Below are 19,462 nucleotides of genomic sequence, written 5' to 3' on the forward strand. Positions count from 1 at the left end.
GTTTTTTTTTCTTATAACTTCTGAGTGCTTTGGCCAAAAATCACATTTGGTCTCTTTAGACTTGCTGCAGCATGCCGAGTTGAACGATACCCAATTTGTTCATATATTAGCCATTTTGGGCTTCAGCCATTTTGAATTGTCATAAAATGCTGTATTTTATGAACGCATTTGTGTATCGTTACGAAACTAGTCTCGACACCATGCCCTGATGGTACTTAAAAAGTTTCCGGGCAGCGGAAATGTGAATGTTATGAATGTTAATGTTAGTTCAGGTCAACATGTCAAGTGATAAAACCCTTGACCCCTGACAAAAAAATAATGTCTGTAATACTTTTTACCTTGAAAACTGTTTGAAAATATGTGTAAAGAGTAAGAAATTAATTAAAGAAATTAGTCAAAATATTAAAACTTGTTGATAATAGTACAAACATAGACATTTCTTTGTCTTTCTTCGTCTTTTAGACATTCTAATTTATATGAAACATAAAAGCAAGAGAGAGATCCTATCAGCAGTGTTTTGCGCTGTGCTTTTAAGCCTGCTTGTGAATTTGTATTTGTGTGGGTTTTATGTGTGTGTGTGTGTGTGTGTGTGTGTGTGTGTGTGTGTGTGAGGTCTGTAAAGTGAACTGAAAGCGAATGATGTCAGATCTGTTTCTTTCATCAAGACTGAATAATTAACAAGCCAACGGCTTGCAGCGCCAAGCCACCAGAATGCATCTCTCTCTCTCTCTCTCTCGCTCTCTCTCTCTCTCTCTCTCTCTCTCTCTCTCTCTCTCTCTCTCTCTCTCTCTCTCTCTGGCTCTCATGCACACTAGGTTTTGTCTCTATCATTTTCTCACCTACCCTTCCCTAGCTTTTCTCTCAGTCTCTCTCTCTCTCTTGTCTTTCTCCAACACCGCCTCCAAACGGTGTGCGAGACATAGCCGTCTCCCGAGCGCTGATCTCTTATACGTGAGAGAGAGTGAGAGAGCTGCTGCAAGCATGAAGAGAGAGGGAGATACACTATTGCAGGCAGAGCGGTAGTGCCGATCGCTCATCCTTCATCCGTTTGGGAATGTCCTCCCCATCTTCTGTCTCTCCATCCATCCATCTCTCCTTTGCTCCAAGTGGTGCAGAGCACAACGGAGCTGTGATACATGGCAGCCAGGTTAGTCCTGACAGACGCACATTGAGTGTGTGAATTTGGCAGCCGTTTGTGTTGTTGTGTTGAGGTTGTGGATTGGTTATGTTTTGTTTGAGCACAGAGGCGACATAATCACCTAACGGGTTCATACCGACGTGCTCTTGTCTAAGCCTCTTAATGCAGATTGGTTTCTTTCCGACACTTGTCCGTCTGTCTGTCTCTCTCTCTCTCTCTCTCTCTCTCTCTCTCTGTCTCGCAGTATGTTATTCTAACGTGAGGAGGAGTGTGTGACTGTTTTGATTCGGCAGCAGGAATTGGGTGTGGCACATGGTCTCTGTCACACCCACGCTGTGTGTCTGTCTGTGGAGGGTGAACACACACACACATCTGTTTATCTACAGCTCAGTGCATTTCACATGAAAATCTATCTATCTATATATCTATCTATCTGTCTGTCTGTCTGTCTATCAGTTTTTTTAATGAACCAAGCAATAGTTGTTTGGTCTGTATTTTTATAGCAGCAGGTGTTGTTTACAGTTCCACGTTGAGGCAGACAGACCGTGAGACAGACAGGTGGAGTGACAGAGGTCTGATCTTTCTCTTGGTTAAACCTGAGCTAGTGTATTTTAGGGTAAGAGCGCACATGCTCACTCACAATCACACACATTTTGACTTGTTTTCCAGTTAAAATATCTAAACATCCTTAAAACAAGATGCATTTACATGAAAGAATTTAAGAATCTCTTGCTTTTTTTGAATACTTTTTGTACCCTATTGACATAAAAATGTCGTTTTTATTTCTTGTGTTAAACTTTTGTTCGACTTATGTTTAAAACAAGAAATAAAAAACTATTTGCTAATGGGTTGAGAAAGTATTTTGTGTGAAGTGTAGCCTGAGAGAGGGTTTCCTCTCTCAGCTCATCTTTTGAAAGTTTGTTGTGTGTGTGTGTGTGTGTGTGTGTGTGTACCTGGTATTCCCTACGTTATGCTATCCCCACAAGGATAGTAATACCAGTCCATTTTGACAGGGTTAATGTAGAGTTAGTGTAGGGGAATAGAATATAAAGTTTGTACAGTGTAAAAATCATTACGACAATGGAAAGTCCCCCTAAAACATGGAAACCAGTAAGTGTGTGTGTGTGTGTGTGTGTGTGTGTGTGTGTGTGTGTGTAAGTGGGGTCCTGGCAGTTGGTCATTATTCACGCTCAGCCAGTACTGCAGAGAAAACAGAGCTTTCCGGAACGGCTCAGAGTCCTTCCCATGGCAAACTGGACAGGGCCATTCTTGTTTGGACCCGTGACAGTTCAGTGAAGGGCTGTAGATGTTTTGGGGTCCTTTGGCGGTAAAGTGACAGTGAGATTATTCATTTTCAGGAGGGCTTGTTTAGTCCGTATATGTTTCTGTGTTTGTGTGGGATTTCGTTTAATTTAACTTGTAAATGGTACATAACAAAAACCATAATTTCCAGCAAAATATAATACAGGGGTAAATGGGGATTTAATTGAAATTCATGAAAAATGTGGATATTATATTTTTATGTAATAAAAATAATTTATATCCGCAATAAATTGAAATAGTAAAATATCTAAAGTAATTGAAATGTTTTTTTTTTTTAAAGAAAATCTGTAAAAGAGTGTATACATTGCCTGGCCAAAACGAAAGCGGTCACTGTTTGGATTTAAATAGGAAAACGCTTAAGAGCCTATGATTGGATCATTATTGCAGTGATTATTATGTTTGCTTATCAGTGCTTAGCATGTTATATGTTTGGCAACAGTTCTTCAAGCCCTAATTGATGGAGTGTGTAGCGTTTCATTTCTTAAACAACCATGTAGGAAGACACATCATGGTCATATTCCAGGATCACAATTTCCCCTTTTCCACCGAGGCAGTGCTGGTTTGGAGCCAGAGCCTAGTTTCAAACCGGTTCTTTGTCTTTCCACACCCAAAGCACCAGCTCTGAACCAGGAAAAGTGGTTCTAAGTAGCACCAAAACATTGCTGGTCTAGAAGTAAGAACCGCTTGCGTCAGGGACGGGGTTACCGTGACCAACAAGACCAACACAAACTTGTGACCGCCATTTTTGAAATAGCAGCTAATCGAGCTAATAGCTGCTCGATTGTAATCTCCGTCTATACAAATTACGGCAAGTTGCACGAATGCGTTGGACTCGCTGTGTTTTGATGCCGATGTAGGATCGTAAAGCCATGAGCATCAATAGTGATGCAACGTTCGCCATTGTAGATGGAAGGCTTGTCCGAGATGCATCGGCGCTGTGCAGACCGATCGCCATATGATATCAAAGTACAGCGAGAGCAGACGACTCCTTATGCTTTTGAATCGCTCATGCTGTATTTTGATGTCATACGCTGATCGGTCTGCGCAGCGCCAATGCATCTCGAACACGCCTGGTGTGTTTGTGTTTCCTGCGGCCTTGCTAGCGTTGCTGAGAAAGACGAGACATATACAGTGACGAAAGGCCTGGCTCTGTGGCGGCTCTCTAGCCCGTGGAAAGGCAAACTGGTTCTTAGAAGGCTCGTCTGTCGAACCAACTCCAAACCGGCACTAGCACTGGCTCTGAACTAGCACCCGGTTCATTCTGGTGGAAAAGGGGTAAATGTCAAGATTCATCAGGTCAAACTGTGAAAGAATGGTTGGGAGGGAAAATTGATGCACCTCTTGATGGAAATAAATAGTTTTTTCACTCCAATAGACCCGTTTCACATTTCCGGGTTTCTCAGAGCGGAAGTCGTCATAGTTGGGTTAAATATTATAGCTGTGAATGAGAGAATACATTAAATATTTTTTTTGTGCCCATTTGCTCACATAGCAAAAGAAAAACGCCACAGTAGTGATTTCACAACTTTCAAAAAGAGGGAAAAAATAGAGTGAGATTGATAACGGCAGTGAAAAGAGAGAAATATGTTCATTTTTACCATCACTCCCATTGACGCTATTACTAAACACCCTCACAGCAGTGGTAACTTTTTATTGTAATTTGATGTAATAGTAATAAAATACAAAGTATTAGTGTTATAAATGTACATATATAAAAAAAAAAAATTAAAATACAAAAAACATTGCAGGATTTACGATATTGATGACCGTTAAAACGCATCATCACAGTCTGTGAAAAGGGTCTATAATGACCCAATCATAGACTCTTAAGCATTTGCCTATTTAAATCCAAACAGCGACTTTTTGTTTTGGCTGGGCAGTGTATATATATACTGTATATATATATAATCGGAATTGGAATCGTAAACAAAGTTGGAATCTCTAAAATTCAAACGATACTCAACCCTAGTCATAAAACTCTTCTGAGCAGCTGATTGGTTCTCGTTAGGCTAATGAATGAATGCATTGAAATGCTTTTGTTGGAGAGTGTGTTAAGTCGTTTGAGGAGAGCCGATAATGTGAGCTGTTATATTTAGCACCATGCTCTGAATATTGCGAAACACCCCTGTTGCCATAGCGACATTAACACAGCAGAACTGTCGTGTCATGCTCACGCAAATTACGTTGCAATGTTGTGCACCTGTGAATCTGATTGTGTTTGGATGTTTTCGGTGGACACGGACTCGAAGGCTCTGGTCGGTTCCGACATCTTTGATAACATCATCAAAGCACATTTCCATGCTGCACGCCTGTGTTTGTTATCTAACATTCCGCCATCTCTCTCTCCTCATCCCTCTCTCCTTCCCCGTGGAGTCCAACCACTTCCAAACTTGGCCAGTCCTGCGCTGACTGTTTCCATGGAAACATATTCACTCGTGGCAGGCTACAGTGAAGTGAATGTGTGTGCGCGTCATTCCCATTATTTAGGATAGTCTGCCCTCTCCGCTTGACTGCGTCTCACACAAACACAAAATCATCCTCGTTCACACATTTAGCTTTTAGTATGTTAGTGTTTTAGTCATTTTGTTGTGTTTTTGTAATTTTTTATGTTTAACTATAGGTAACTTTTTTTCTGGTTCCAGTTAACTATAATAACCATGCTAGCTGTACCTGCATATGAAAACAGTAAAGTTTATGCAATATTCTGATTTTAGATTTGGTTTTGGCGTCACGGTCAATAAAACCTGAAATCACCTACAATGAGGAAACAGTGAGACATGCATTACACTATAATCAAGTACTTTAGATGTGCTTTAGTATGTTAGTCAACATATCAAAATAAGTGTATTTCTTTAAACACTTAAACTCTGCGGACCCTGTACAGAGAATAACATCATCATGTATATACTTTCAATTTTAAATGTCTGTGGAAGAGCTCTGACCTCATATGTGGTACCATTTGAAAGCTTAGAGTCTTTACTTTCTGGAGATATGCATCACTTTGGCATTTGTTTTACACAAAGTAGCTTATTTACACTAAATTACTCTGGTACCATTTCCGCCTGGATTTGGCCTACCCAAATTGAAAAGCTTCCCATACCCAAATACAGTGGCCTCTAAATACAAAATGTTGGTGTCATTTTACAGGAAACCCTTTGAAATTATGTAAAACACTGCTAATAGTGATAAACATGTTGTCTGAGCTGTAAAAAAGGAGGGCTCCTTTTTTTGAGCCTTCCAAAAACGGGTTGGGGGGGGGGGGTCCTCTCCTCAGAATCCTTCTGATAAATCTTGCATACATGATACAGACTAGGGATGCACCGAATCCAGGGTTCGGGTTCGGATTCGGCCGAATATTGGGCTTTTTGACTGGGTTCGGTTTCTGCCGAACCTCAGAATTTTTTTCCACCGAACCCGAACACTTGCACTATGCGCACCCCGCTGGTCGAACGTAATGACGCCGCTGTTGAAAGTGAAAATGGAACTCATGAACAGAAAATGTGGCAGTATACTTTAAGTCAAAAGAAGGCGATTCAAGTTGAGCTACGCGTTCAATTTGCAATGCCGATTTGTCTCGTGATGACAAGGACCCTAACAACAGCCGCTGTTAAAACATTTGCATATGAAACATCCGAGAGAATAGGCTACGAGTTGTGCATGGAATCTACAGACAGCAGCCAAAATGTATTTTATTTTACCTTGCAAACAGCCTATAGATCTATAGATCAGATAAAATATAAATAAAATTAATAAAATATATAGGCCTACACTAAATATTTTTCACTTAAATAATTACCAAATTAAGATGACAAAACGAAAATACACTGAATCCGTAAGCTTTGAAGAACCGGAATTAGGTAAATAGGTAGATAATATACTATATATCTTTACATATAGGCTACTATTCTCTTAAAACCATCATTTCGTTATTTTTACTAACCCAAATAATGATTCATCCGCTAGGTTGCACGTGAGGGGGAAAAAATAGGTTCCTTCCACTTAAGAGTTGAGCTCTTTTTATTTTAATATATCTCTTTACATAAATACTATTTTCTACTTTTAAAAAAAATAACTTCGTTTTTACTAACCCAGTGTTTTGTATGTGAATGCTGTTTCACGTGAATATTACCACAGGAGTGAAGCACAAAGCTTTGTTTAGCCTAGAAAGGAAATAATGGTCAGAGAGCACTGTTTCATTCTGCTTTGCGATCTGGATCTGGTCACTCGATTTTCCGTGAATTTGAACAATAGGCCTAGTCCATTTTATCCCAATGGACATGGACATCTCGTTTCTTTTCCCAACTCTTCACTCACGTCGCACCCATGTTCGCAGGGGATTATAAACGTTTCTTCCTTTCGTTTGCTTATAATTAAGTCTATTATAACTATTCACATCATTTACTGTGGGAAAGTATAAAAAACACTGTAAGACGAATACCTTTTTACTTCAAATTTTATGTAACACAGTTTGTTCTTGTTATTAAACTTGGTAAGGCGCGTCAAGTTTGGTTTATTTGAATAGCGCATTTCACACACGCCGGTGATTTTAGTTTCGTTTTCTCTGGCAGTGAATAATCAAACATTGCCTAAATGTCTTGACCCTGTGGAAAATAAAATCCGCTCTTCAGACCTTTTACAACAAGTGTTGCTTTGCAACATCAGTAGAACATATGAAGACGAAGATATTCAAGAAGGTGTCTATTCAGTGTCCCATTCCTCTCAAAGCGCAGAGCGGTAGGCCTAGGCTATATGACGCATCTTTGCGGGGAAATAGTATGAATCAAATATTTTTCTAACTAATATTTAATTTTCATATATTCTTGAGGTTACCATTATTTACTGAAAATCGTTTTTGTTTTATAGGCTGTAGTGTGTTGTTTCACTGACGGAAGTGCTAAAATAAACACGCATATGGATGTTTCAGCCTCAAATGATTTCAAAATGTAGGCTATGCCTATGTAGTGAAACGTTCGTTGTTACAAGGAGGAAGAAGGCAGGGTCAGCGTGACTGGTACTCGTGGTTTTTATTCAAATTCTCTTTATACAACTTAAATGTGCGCACACCGCGCTTCCAACAACTCAGGCTCAAAATAACTTGTGCAATTCTCTTTGTCCAGTCCGTCTCACGACCACGAGTTCCCAGCCAGTGTCTCCCTCTCAGTGGCCCATTCCCATCTGGCTTATATACCGTCTCTCCGCGCCAATCACTGCAATTAGACACAGGTGTTTCTCATTATGCACTTGACCTACTTACTCACCGTCACTCTCCTGACTCTCTCTCTCCGTGCAGACTTTGCTAAACCACGCCCCCTCTGCCACAGCCTATATCTGGCATAGACTACAGTATTTAAAATATAGCATACATGTATTAGTTACATTCTCAATTTAATTTACAGAGCAATCCCTGCTAAGTTTTTAGTTTAACTAATACTATAGAAGAGGATTAGTATGTGTTGCACACAACAGACTCGCAACGGGGGCGTGGCATCACGATGGTGGCGCTCCATCTTGATGTCGGCACAACCCTAGCGCGAACCTCCTGCGCTCTCCATTGGGTTGTTCTTTGAAACGACAGAGGACGACTCGGGGTAATTTTTCTATAAACCATCATAAAATAGCGTCGAGAACGACAATGTTTACTTTAGTAAACTTGACCAAAACAGTTAATGGCCAATACCATCCCTACACTGCTGTGGACGTTGTTAACTTCATTAATGTGTTTACTGTGATAATGGACTGCGGATGGGAGTAGGATTCGGTATTCGGTTTCGGATTCGGCCGAATCTTAACCAGTGGATTCGGTATTCGGCCGAACCCCAAAAATCTGGATTCGGTGCATCCCTAATACAGACACAATTCTTTTTTCCACTATTTTCTTGAATCTAGTGGAAACAGCCCAAATGGTCTACAGGGTGCTAGAGCACACAAGGCCTGAGTTACACACTTTCAAAACTGAATTTTTTAACCAAAAAATAAAAAAGCGTCTCTTTTTTGGGGGGCGGGGGGGGGGTGTATTACAGCTTAGACTTACATGTTTATCCCTTTTAGCAGTGGTTTGTGAAACTTCAAAGGGTTTCCTTTAAAATGACACAAAACTTGTGTATTTAGAGACCACTGTATGTGGGTGTGGGAAGCTTTTCAATTTGGGGAGGCCAAATCCAGGCGGAAATCCCAAAAATGGTCCCAGAGCTTAAGAGGTTAAAGCTTGACAAAATATCATAAAACATGATTTCAAATGTACTTTAAAGGAAAACTTCTCATTTGACACTATTATGAAAACATAGAAACATAGTCCGATGCTCATGTGGGTTGCCAGCTTGTAGACACGCAGCCGGAGCGATTGCAATTGACAATGAAAGCCACACTGTAAGTTAATGAGTTGATTTATCCGCGTTTTATTATGCTCTCGTTAATAGAGATTTTTTGATGGATGCCAAGGCTTTTTAGGTCGGGTATAATCTGCGACCTCTGACCCAGTTTGTTTGCTGGCTTCCATGACAGCAATACGCTGTGTTTTCCGCCAACTGGCAACCTGTGGTGTAATACTTTTGGGGAAACTGGTAACGTGCGTTATCACACAGACCAAAACAAACAGACATTCTGACACGGAACGCACATTTCAAAGTAGAATAACTGGCTGTAGCATTGCTTTTTTAGAGAAACAAGCATGTGGACTCAGCATGTTTCTTAAATATTACGCCCCGTGTCTAGGGGACTAGGGAACACTCTAGAGGTGGCATAATTAAAATAAATGGGTTGTGGTTTGGAATCCCAACAACGAATCACTCCGGTCGATAATCAAACATCCACACCAAAACTAAGTAAAGAAGAATTTATTAAGGAATCACAAAGGGAATAACAAGCATTTCTTCAGGGTGTCCAAAGGCCTAAATAACAAACAAAACAAGCCTAAAAAGAAACAGGAAGATACACTAAAGCCCCGTTTCCACAGAAATTACCCAGAACAATTTGTCCCAGGAACTTTTTTCCTAGGAACTCTTTTTTCCCCCAGACCTGTTGTTGTCTGCATTTCCATAGTGGTCTAAAGTACCGTGAAGATTAGTCCGGTGACGTAGGACTGCGCGACTTTCCAGAGCCCACTGGATTTCGTCATCCGCAAATAAACTTAATAAATCCCTAGTTCCTGGGGAAAGTTCCCGCAAAAGAAAATACATTTAACACTAGAACCGTTGTATACCTAAAACCGCCAACGGGTAAATTTTACCCATGCAGATTATTACTGTTTTGATACGGCTAAAAAGCGTAAAATGTCACTGTATTATGCCACTGTCTTCACAAAGTAATGTATAGTAGAGTCATGAAATGATTATTTTTAGTCATCAACTATGCTTTTGTCCTGTTGTTTTATGCTATTTTAAGCAGTTACACTAATCACTTTTTGGTGACTAAATCAGCCTGCAATGACGACGAGAATTAGATGGAAATAAATACATATTTGGGTGGTGTAATATTATAATAAAATGTAATTTATCCCATATTAAGATAACCCATGTTATTTAAATGACTAAAATACCCTAAATAGACAATGAAGAGCAATAATAATTCACAGCACTGCATGAGATGTATGACAGCTTACGATAAAGATAACATGAATTCAAGCGCACAGTTCGACCGAATTAATTATTCATCTGTATAGTTATATCATTTATAATTTGAATAAGAGAACAACACCAATAAACGTTTTTTTTTTTTTTTTTTCAGGAAACGGGCAGACTTGAATTAAGAGCAACACAGTAGCAAACAATACTCAATACAAAATTGCAAAACAAAAATGTATAATTAATCCAAAGTTTGAACATTTATAAATAGGCTAAAACATCTTAATTTGACCGTGCGTTTTGTGACTGTTTACAGTAAGCCGACGCGTTGCTCAAACACAGCACGAAAATAGAGGAATTATATAGGGGTAAAATATAAATATAGGTATAAAAATGCCCCGTTTTCTGGTTTTATCTAAACAATTTTTAACAACAGGGGATTGTAAATAACACAGTTTTAGTAAAAGTCAGTGACTGGGAGACTTGGATATTTTATTGGAAATCTGTTATGTACATTTGAAAAACAGCCATGGGTAAATTTTACCCCATGGCGGTTCTAGTGTTAACTGACCTAACTACCTAACAAAAACAGAACCCAAACAAGTTTCAAACATAAATAGCAGGACACCCCTACGCTCTTGTGATATCATAACATGCCCAGATGTTACTAAGACAGTTCAAATTTGATCATCCAGGAGCTCTCAACCCGTTCGCGGCCGAACCAAGATGGTTTAGTCTGAGGATTGATTAGCCCTCTCTATGTGATTCCTGGCATGAAAAATCAATGGAAGCAGTGATTTGCTGTGTTACACTAGATTGCTAGTCTGACACTATGATTAGCATGCATCTTTAGGAGTGCACCTGACAGGCTATCTCTGATGATCACGGTGATCACTCCACACACACACACACACACACACACACACACACACACACACACACACACACACACACACACCACTCACTCTCAAGGCCTCGCTGAAACTCTAGAATAGTGTAGTGTCCTCGTTTTACAATTGTGATTGGCTAGTAGTGACGTAAGACGTTGCATAAGAACCTATAATGTGACCAGGTTGCTCCTGTTCAAAGCTGTAGAGAGAGGCAAGCATCCACAGAGACAAGTCAGCAAGTTTGGTTATAAATTTATATTAGGGTTTGAACGAGTGTGTGTGCATGTGGATCTATAGGGACATCAGTCTGTCTGTGGCGGAACAGTTTACGTCTGTGGTGTTTATAGGTGGACATACGTTGGTCAGTGGTGTTTGTGGGGGATTTTTAGTTTATGGTATTTAAAGTAGGCTTATTTTTGTCCTTCATTTGAGATACATAGGTCAAATACTATATAGAATATTTCATATAATAATATATAACATAATATACTGTATTAACATAATATTTTAATGCATTAATAGTATAATATTGTATTATTTATTAATGTATTGATTATACATGTATTTTATTTCGATAGAAATAAATCTGCTTTACTTATTAAATGTCATTATTGTATTTTTCTCTTTATACATTTTCTGTCCATTGTATTTGAATCGGGTTATTATCATTAAAACGAAAAGCATTAAAAAAAACATAGCTAGTTGCCAAGGCGACATTTCATTTAGTTTAAACTGAAGTACTAAAATAACTAATTAAACTAAAATTTAAACTAAAGCATATTAGTATGGTTTCTGAAGGATCATATGAGATTGAAGAATTGAGTAATGATGCTGAAAATGTTGCTTTGAATCACAGGAATATAATAAATGTTTAAATGTATTAAAATAGACAACACTTATTTTAAATGGTAATATTTAATAATATTACTGTTTTTACAGTGTTTTTAATTAAATAAACACATAAACAAAGCCTTGGTGAGCAGACGAGACTACTTTATAGAAAAAAAAAAAAAAAAATCTATATATATATATATATATATAATGTTTCCAAACTTTTGACAGGAACTATATAAACATATTTAAAAAAGAAATAGTACAAAAAAAAGTAATTAAAATATAAAAATAAATTCGAAATTAAATATTAACAAGACTACAATAGCATGTCAATGATACTACAATAATCATAAAAATAATAATTTTGTAAGTGTAAACAGTAGTAAAATTATCTGTATACTTCATGCAAATGGTGGCATTACTTTTATATTACAATTATAATACACTGTGCGTTAATAGCATATTCAGTGTATATTAGGGCTGGGTAAAAAAAATATTGATTTCTCATTTTTACAAACCAATATCAATTGTTAAATCCCAAGAATCAATTAGTCATCCTGTTTTCAGTTGATTAACTTAAAATTATGTCCATTTTATTACAGAATTCAAAAACATAAATAATGTTTTGGCGCTGTGGCGCGAGATCGCTCTGGCGCAGCTCAGCTCAAGAGAAGCGGAGCAAACATGAACTTATCTTCTCTTCCGCAAGATATGGTAATTTACCGAAATCCGTATCATGTCACATGGAATTGCTCAATCAGTGTTTCAACCACGGAAAGACGTCAGTAAAACAGCTTGTAAACAATGTTATGTAACATCACATTTACCTCAGAAAAACCATATCCAGTGTCCACAAACTCGTTAGTCAGCTAGAAAAATGAACTCCAGAGAGGAGCATTTTGCTAAATATAGGCACCATATTGCATATTCATTATAACCTTTAATGTTTTTCAATATTTAATATATGTTTGAATAAATCTGGCAAGTTTCTATGACAGCCACCACCATTTAAATGTTTACATGTGAGTTGAAATATGATTATGTAATTGTAAAGTTAATATTATAACTTTATTATTATTCAAATAAAAAAAAAAAACATTATTGAGTGTAATTTAAGTGTTTGTACACAAATCAGTTCATTTTTACCTTCAATAGTTGGCTAATGTAGACTATAGGCTACAACGGACTCCCATAGTTTACAGCATTAGTTAAGAGATTTGTTTTCCTTGAGAAAATTTGCCATGTATTGATATATATCCAAAATAATTAATATTGAATCGAATCGGATTCGAAATTGAATGGAATTGCAAGCTTGTGAATCGAAACCGAATTGAATTGTGAAATTTGTGTCAATACCCAGCCCTAATGTATATAGTTATATTTATTAAAATCATAAATGGATGCTACCTTATTGGGACTTGTCCCTATGCCTAAAGTCCTCCCCCAACCCTAACCACATTAAACCTGCTGATCAGTAAAAGTGTCGATAGCCTTTGCCAACAAGATGAGAGCAGTGCATGTTGTACTGTAACACACCAGAACAGTGCATTAAACATCATCTTTATTTGTAGAGAAATGCCCCCATAATAATTACAATGACCCTGCTTCTTTATTCACAAGCAAGCCAAAGAGTGCATGTTTGGCATGTGACATGCTAGGAAAAGCCTAAATGTTTATGTGGGTTTCACTGGTAGTTTTAAAGGAATGAGTGTTTCCAAGAAATCATGTGACAACATAATCTTTCTAGAGCTTTTGTTGACATTTGCTCATTTTCTCATAGTTGGTTCATCATAGTTGTGTAAACTTATATAATGGTGAACAGAAACTACAACAGATATCATTTTTCTGCTCCCATTTGCTTAAATAGCAAAAGAAAAAAAGACATGATAGTGTTTCCATGACTTTCCAAAAGAGGAAAAAAATACAGGTGGTCAGAAGAGAGAAATCTGTCAAATTTGCCATCACTTCCCAGCCGTATAGTAGAACCATAAAGTCAACGTTGACTATTCTTAATTTTTTATGGAATATTGCAGAATTTAATATAAATGATTTATCCGTGCACATCATTATTTTTTTATTCATGTGCCTCTTAATCTTTAATCAAAATAACTTCTCCTCCCTCTTGCAGCGACATCTTGTCAGGGATGGGTGAAGGGATGAGGCGAGGACTCAAGAATGCAGATATGGGCTTTTTATTAATCAAAAAATAAAACAAAACAAACAAAAACTACCCCGTGGGGGAAAACATGACCGGCTGGACTAGGCAAGGCAAGGCAGGACAAAGCAGGAAACAACAGGGAGCAGGTAAACATGATGCACATGCGACAAGGATCTGGCCCAGGATGGCAAACACAAGGAGAATAAAAAGGGAGAGCAAACAACAGCAGGTAACGAGGGAGGACAAGTGGGGCAAATGAACCAATGACAAGAAGGGCTGGGTTAGACCAGGGGTTTTCAAACTGGGGTCCTCCAGAAGGTTCTAAGAGATCCCCAGAAAATTTCAGAGAATAAAGGGACGAAGCAAAAATGGATTAAGTCTAACGAACATTCGAACTGTTATATTTTCTGTCTCCTTTCTTGCCGTATACACACATTCCAGAATTCAATGTTTGCTTTGTATCTTTCTAGTGAGTTGTGAGTTTCTCACTTTGTCTCGCTCACTGGGGTTGTAAGGCGGTATTCTTAACGAAGTACATATGCTCCTTACATACATTTATTGTGAAAGTTGCTTATACAAAATTTTTTTATTGAAAATGTTGTTCTTCTTGAGGTTTATACATCCAACATTATATAGTAGATTTAAGTTTGGAAACAACATGTTGTATTTATAATGTCATACTTACTATTTATCTATCAGTTTAACCCCCGGTTTCACAGACAAGGCTTAAGCTAGTCCCAGACTAAAATACATGTTTGAGTTGTTTTAACTGAAAAAAAAACCTTAATTATCTTAAAATATGTCAGTGCCATTGTTTTGTCTCAAGATACACAGCAGTAATGTTTTTATATTTATATAATGTTTATAAAAGCTATACTTGAACTAAGCTCTGGAGGTGAGGGAACCAGGGTGTTTGTGGCGGTCACCCAAGCCCACCAGAGGCCTCTCTGGGCGGATAAGAGAAGCTGGAGGAGCCCCTCTGGAGGAGAGGGAGCCAGGGTGTTTGTGGCGGTCACCCAAGCCCACCAGAGGCCTCTCTGGGCGGGTAAGAGAAGCTGGAGGAGCCCCTCTGGAGGAGAGGGAGCCAGGGTGTTTGTGGCGGTCACCCAAGCCCACCAGAGGCCTCTCTGGGCGGGTAAGAGAAGCTGGAGGAGCCCCTCTGGAGGAGAGGGAGCCAGGGTGTTTGTGGCAGTCACCCAAGCCCACCAGAGGCCTCTCTGGGCGGGTAAGAGAAGCTCTAAGCTTCTGTCTAAGCCCTGTCTGTGAAACCGGGCCTAAATGTTTTTTCATACATTGAAATATATCGATGGATTTTAGGAAGGGGGTCCCTCATAAAAGGTTCATCATTTTTGGGGGTCCTTGGCATCAGTTTGAAAACTCCTGGGTTAGACAATAGACAGGAGAGCACATGGCACATAGAAACAAACATGACAAGCCATGTGCTCTCACCAAACATGACGGAAAAAAAGAGCACATGGCCAGTGAAAACAATCACAAAACATGACACAAACACGCAGCCCATGAGAGCACTCACCAACTGCGTGTCCACACAAAACATGACAACAAGAAAGAACGTGGCCAATATCAACACGAGCCGTGTGCTACACAGAACACAACAACCCACGTGGACAGAAGAGAGGACAGAGCGAACTCTAAAACGCATGCTCGCACAACGAGACCAGAACGCACGATAATGCTCATCCCGTGTGCTCAAAACAGAAGACAAACACAGAACCGAAACCAAACTAGATCTGAACACAACGCTCCACACAAAACGGGAGAGCAGTAGGAGTGTTAGGGCTCTGTAACCAAACAACAATAAACACATCTCTTCTCTGGCGGGACAACCTGTCACTCACATGAGATCGACTAATAGCAAACCACAACCATCCAATCAATGCCCCAAGGAAATGTAGTCCCACCCTTGTCTGGCTATCACCAGACCAAGCTCAATTGAAGATTGAACATTGGTGTGGGGAGTCTGCGCTGTATTTTCTACTGCACAAGAGGCGTGATCAACGAGCATAAATTAACTGACTCTGTACACAATTGGATAGTCCTTCAACCAATCAAACCACAAGAGGCGTGATCACGGGGCAACAACCCATCGCTTCTCTATCCACCATTGTGTTAAACCCGCCAATAGCACGGCAGGTGGATAAAAACCCGCCAATAGCACGGCAGGTGGATAAGCCAGTCTGTGATTGGTTCCTGCAAAAGTGTAACAAAAGCAGTTGCAGAAATGAATGTACAGGTTTCCAGACTGAGTTGCAGGGCGAAATCAAATCGCAGAAAGATCAGGCTGGGTTTTCCACCCTAGATTTGTTCTTGTTCGAGAAGTCATTTCACTCTGATCAGTGTTGGGAAAATTACTTTTAAAAGTAATGCGTTAAAATATTGCGTATTCCCTTGAAATAGTTACTTAGTTACTATGGAAAGTTATGCGTTACGTTACTTTTGCGTTACTTTCTCTCATCTGGGCTGGGCTGGCTTGTTTATTTTTTTTATAAAAAAAATTAAAAAAATTTATATTATGGCAAATGTAAAGGCCCTTTCACACCAAAATTTAAATGAATAAGCTTCAGACTGAAAGAAATGCATATTCACAACTGTACAGTAGAGGGCGCAGCTCAAACCATTCAAGAGAAGAAAGTTCAACTCTTACATCAGCAATAAAAAAACATGCATTTTCTGTAAAGCTGCTCTGAAACTATATGTATTGTGAAAAGTGCAATTCAGCAATAATAACGTAACAGCTGTTACGAAATTTAACACAAATGTGATGTTTAACTTAAGTCATTTTTGTTTATTCATGTGTTTGAACTGGATCATCAAAGGTCAGCAGAAAAAACATTGCTCAATAAAGTGAGATTAAATACATAAAGTATATTTGGGTTATTTAACATATTTAATTATTGCAGGTTTATGTAATATCCCAAGTTTGCATTTCTCTGTTTTTATTCATTTTGAGGAGTACTGAATCTGTTCAAGTGCAATGAGTAAATGCATGCTCACGTTAGCCTGGAACTATAATAACTATAATTTTCACACAGCGCACACAACTGCACTAACTCATTATTTCTCTGAACATGGTGACAGGAGAGCTGTTAGTCAATATATGGGACAACAAAGTGTACTTTTGAAAAGTAACTCTATTTTGTTGTAAATGTAAAAGTAATGTGTTACTTTACTAGTTACTTGAAAAAAGTAATCTGATTATGTAACTCGTGTTACCCAACACTGACTCTGTACTTCACAATAGGGAAGAAAAGGCCGAAACTTCCGTTTCATGCCGACTTGAACTAGTTTTCTAGTTAATTATTTTTCTTTTTTTTTTAAATGGAAATATATTTATAAAAAAAAACTTGCTAGCTAGATTTACAATGTCAATAACTGTGTAAATGTGTCATGACAGTCTGTGAAAAGGGTCCATTGTCTTCTTCTGTGTCTCTCGTTCTCTCCAGCACTGCCAGTAACTCTAACCGGAGCTCCCCTGCTTGCTCTCCGGTTCTGCGGAAGCGTTGTCGCTCTCCCACTCTGCAGAACGTCGAGACGGACAACATGGTGGAGAAAGGCTCAGAGCAGTCCGACACCTCCAAGTCCCCCTCCACCCCTGAGCAGCTGGTCGCACGCACCTTCTCCGGCCAGTCCACACGCAGCGGGGGCAAGAACTCCAAGGTATGTCCTTCTCATTTAACCCCACCTGTTGGGCTCCTCTTTGGTTCTCCACCACCAACCCTAGCCATTCTACAACATCGTCTCCACTGGGAAGCCTGCTGTGTAGTGAATATGATGCACTTATAAATAACGGCCTTGTCTGAGATCCGGGGTCCTACCTGCCACCTTTCCTTTTGTTGTCCAATCATAGCATGTTTCCAACCCATAGACTCTGATTTGGCAGTTTATGGCATTACCCAACCCATACTTTTTTCATTATTTTACAATAGTGTCTTTGTAAGTTATCTGTGCCATGCAGGTCTATTAAAGGGTTAGTTCACCCAAAAATGAAAATTCTGTCATTAATTACTTACCCTCATGTCGTTCGACACCCGTCAGACCTATCTTCAGAAATGAAGATATTTTAGCTGAAATCTGATGGCTCTGAAAGGCCTCCATTGACACAATGGCACTTTACACTATCAAGACCCTTAAAAGCTACTAAAGACGTCGTTACAAAGTCCATCTCACTACAGTGGTTCTAAAATAACTTTATGAATCGGCGACAATAGTTTTTGTGCGCAAAAAACCCCTAAATAACGACTTACATAGTGATGACGATTTCAAAACAAGGCACCATGAAGCTTCGAAGCGTTATGAATCAGTGAGTCGATTCAGCGGTTTGAATCGCCAAATTTCAGCAGTTTGGCTATTTGACACGGGATCCGAATCATCATTCGGCTCACTGATTCATAATGCTTCGAAGCTTCATGAGGCCGTGTTTTGAAATCGTCATCACTATGTAAGTCGTTATTTTGGGGTTTTTTGCGCACAAAAACTATTGTCGCCGATTCATAAAGTTATTTTAGAACCACTGTAGTAGTGAGATGGACTTTGTAACGACGTCTTTAGTACCTTTTAAGGGTCTTGATAGTGTAAAGTGCCATTGTGTCAATGGAGGCCTTTCAGAGCCATCAGATTTCAACTAAAATATCTTCATTTCTGTTCCGAAGATGAACGGAGGTCTGACGGGTGTCGAACGACATGAGGGTGAGTAATTAATGACAGAATTTTCATTTTTGGGTGAACTAAGCCTTTAAATAGTTCTACATATTTATTTTCACTTGAAATTATGAAGATTATGTAATGAAATTGTGTTCAAAGGGGCCTTTAGTTTATCTTTAGTCTATCTCAGACAGGAAAGCAAACCTGCTCGCCCTCCTCCAAAGCCCTCCTGCGTTGTGTGAACATATGAAGTCAGGAAAGGGTGTAGTAGCAGAAAAAGGAATCAATGTTAACATGAATCAATCAGAGTATCACCCACGGCAGTGCCGGTCCTCCCTATACGTGAAGTGGGCAAGTTGCATAGGGCCCCCGAACGACTTACCCTTGCTCTCAAAGATGATTTAATGAGTAGCATTTTAGTTTCGATTTTGATTTTGCCATTCAACCAACATGATGCCACATTACATTCCTTTCCTTCAAAGCGGTGCACTGTCGCCCTTTCTACATAACATCCAAATCAGTCAAATCATGTGGTAATATACAGTCTCCTACCGGACGTGCTCGATACTAAAAAGAGTTAAAAGCGTATTGAGCTGCGAAAGAGACGCTGTTCCCCAGGCGGCTTTCTGTGTGTGCGATCCGAGATGGAGAGAAACACGGACATGTACACATGCTACTTTAGGCTTTGGGTGTGCACTTAAACGGATTCGCTATTTACATGATGGAATTTGCAAGCGGAAAGATTGAACGCTTCTCCAGAGAGGAAAATGTATTTTTAATATTTAAAAATGTTTGTGTGCTGCTGCGCGTGTAATAAGCAGAGTGTAAGCGCGTTTTGCACCCGCCTATAGGCGCATATTACTAATGTGCTCTTTAAATAACACAAAAAATACTGTGC

The 19,462-nt window shown here is 39.1% G+C and overlaps 1 protein-coding gene across 8 annotated transcripts in view; it reads left to right on the forward strand.

Moving 5' to 3' along the window:
• Nucleotides 1-19,462, forward strand: part of LOC307131774 (protein Aster-B-like) — a 90,675-nt gene that overhangs the window by 17,866 nt on the left and 53,347 nt on the right. For 6 of the 8 annotated variants that reach the window (XR_013817226.1, XM_079825684.1, XM_079825686.1 and 3 more), the window contains exon 2: nucleotides 17,367-17,580. Coding sequence is in view for 6 of the 8 variants with exons in the window: in XM_079825684.1 (XP_079681810.1) it covers nucleotides 17,367-17,580 (214 nt within the window). In the remaining 2 variants the exon portion in view is untranslated. Of the gene's footprint in view, nucleotides 1-1,006; nucleotides 1,148-17,366; nucleotides 17,581-19,462 lie in introns of those variants that run through there. The other 2 variants (XR_013817227.1, XM_079825683.1) reach the window with 1 other exon arrangement.

The sequence above is a fragment of the Gobio gobio genome, assembly GCF_949357685.1.
Source record: "Gobio gobio genome assembly, chromosome: 9".
NCBI classification, from domain to species: domain Eukaryota; kingdom Metazoa; phylum Chordata; class Actinopteri; order Cypriniformes; family Gobionidae; genus Gobio; species Gobio gobio.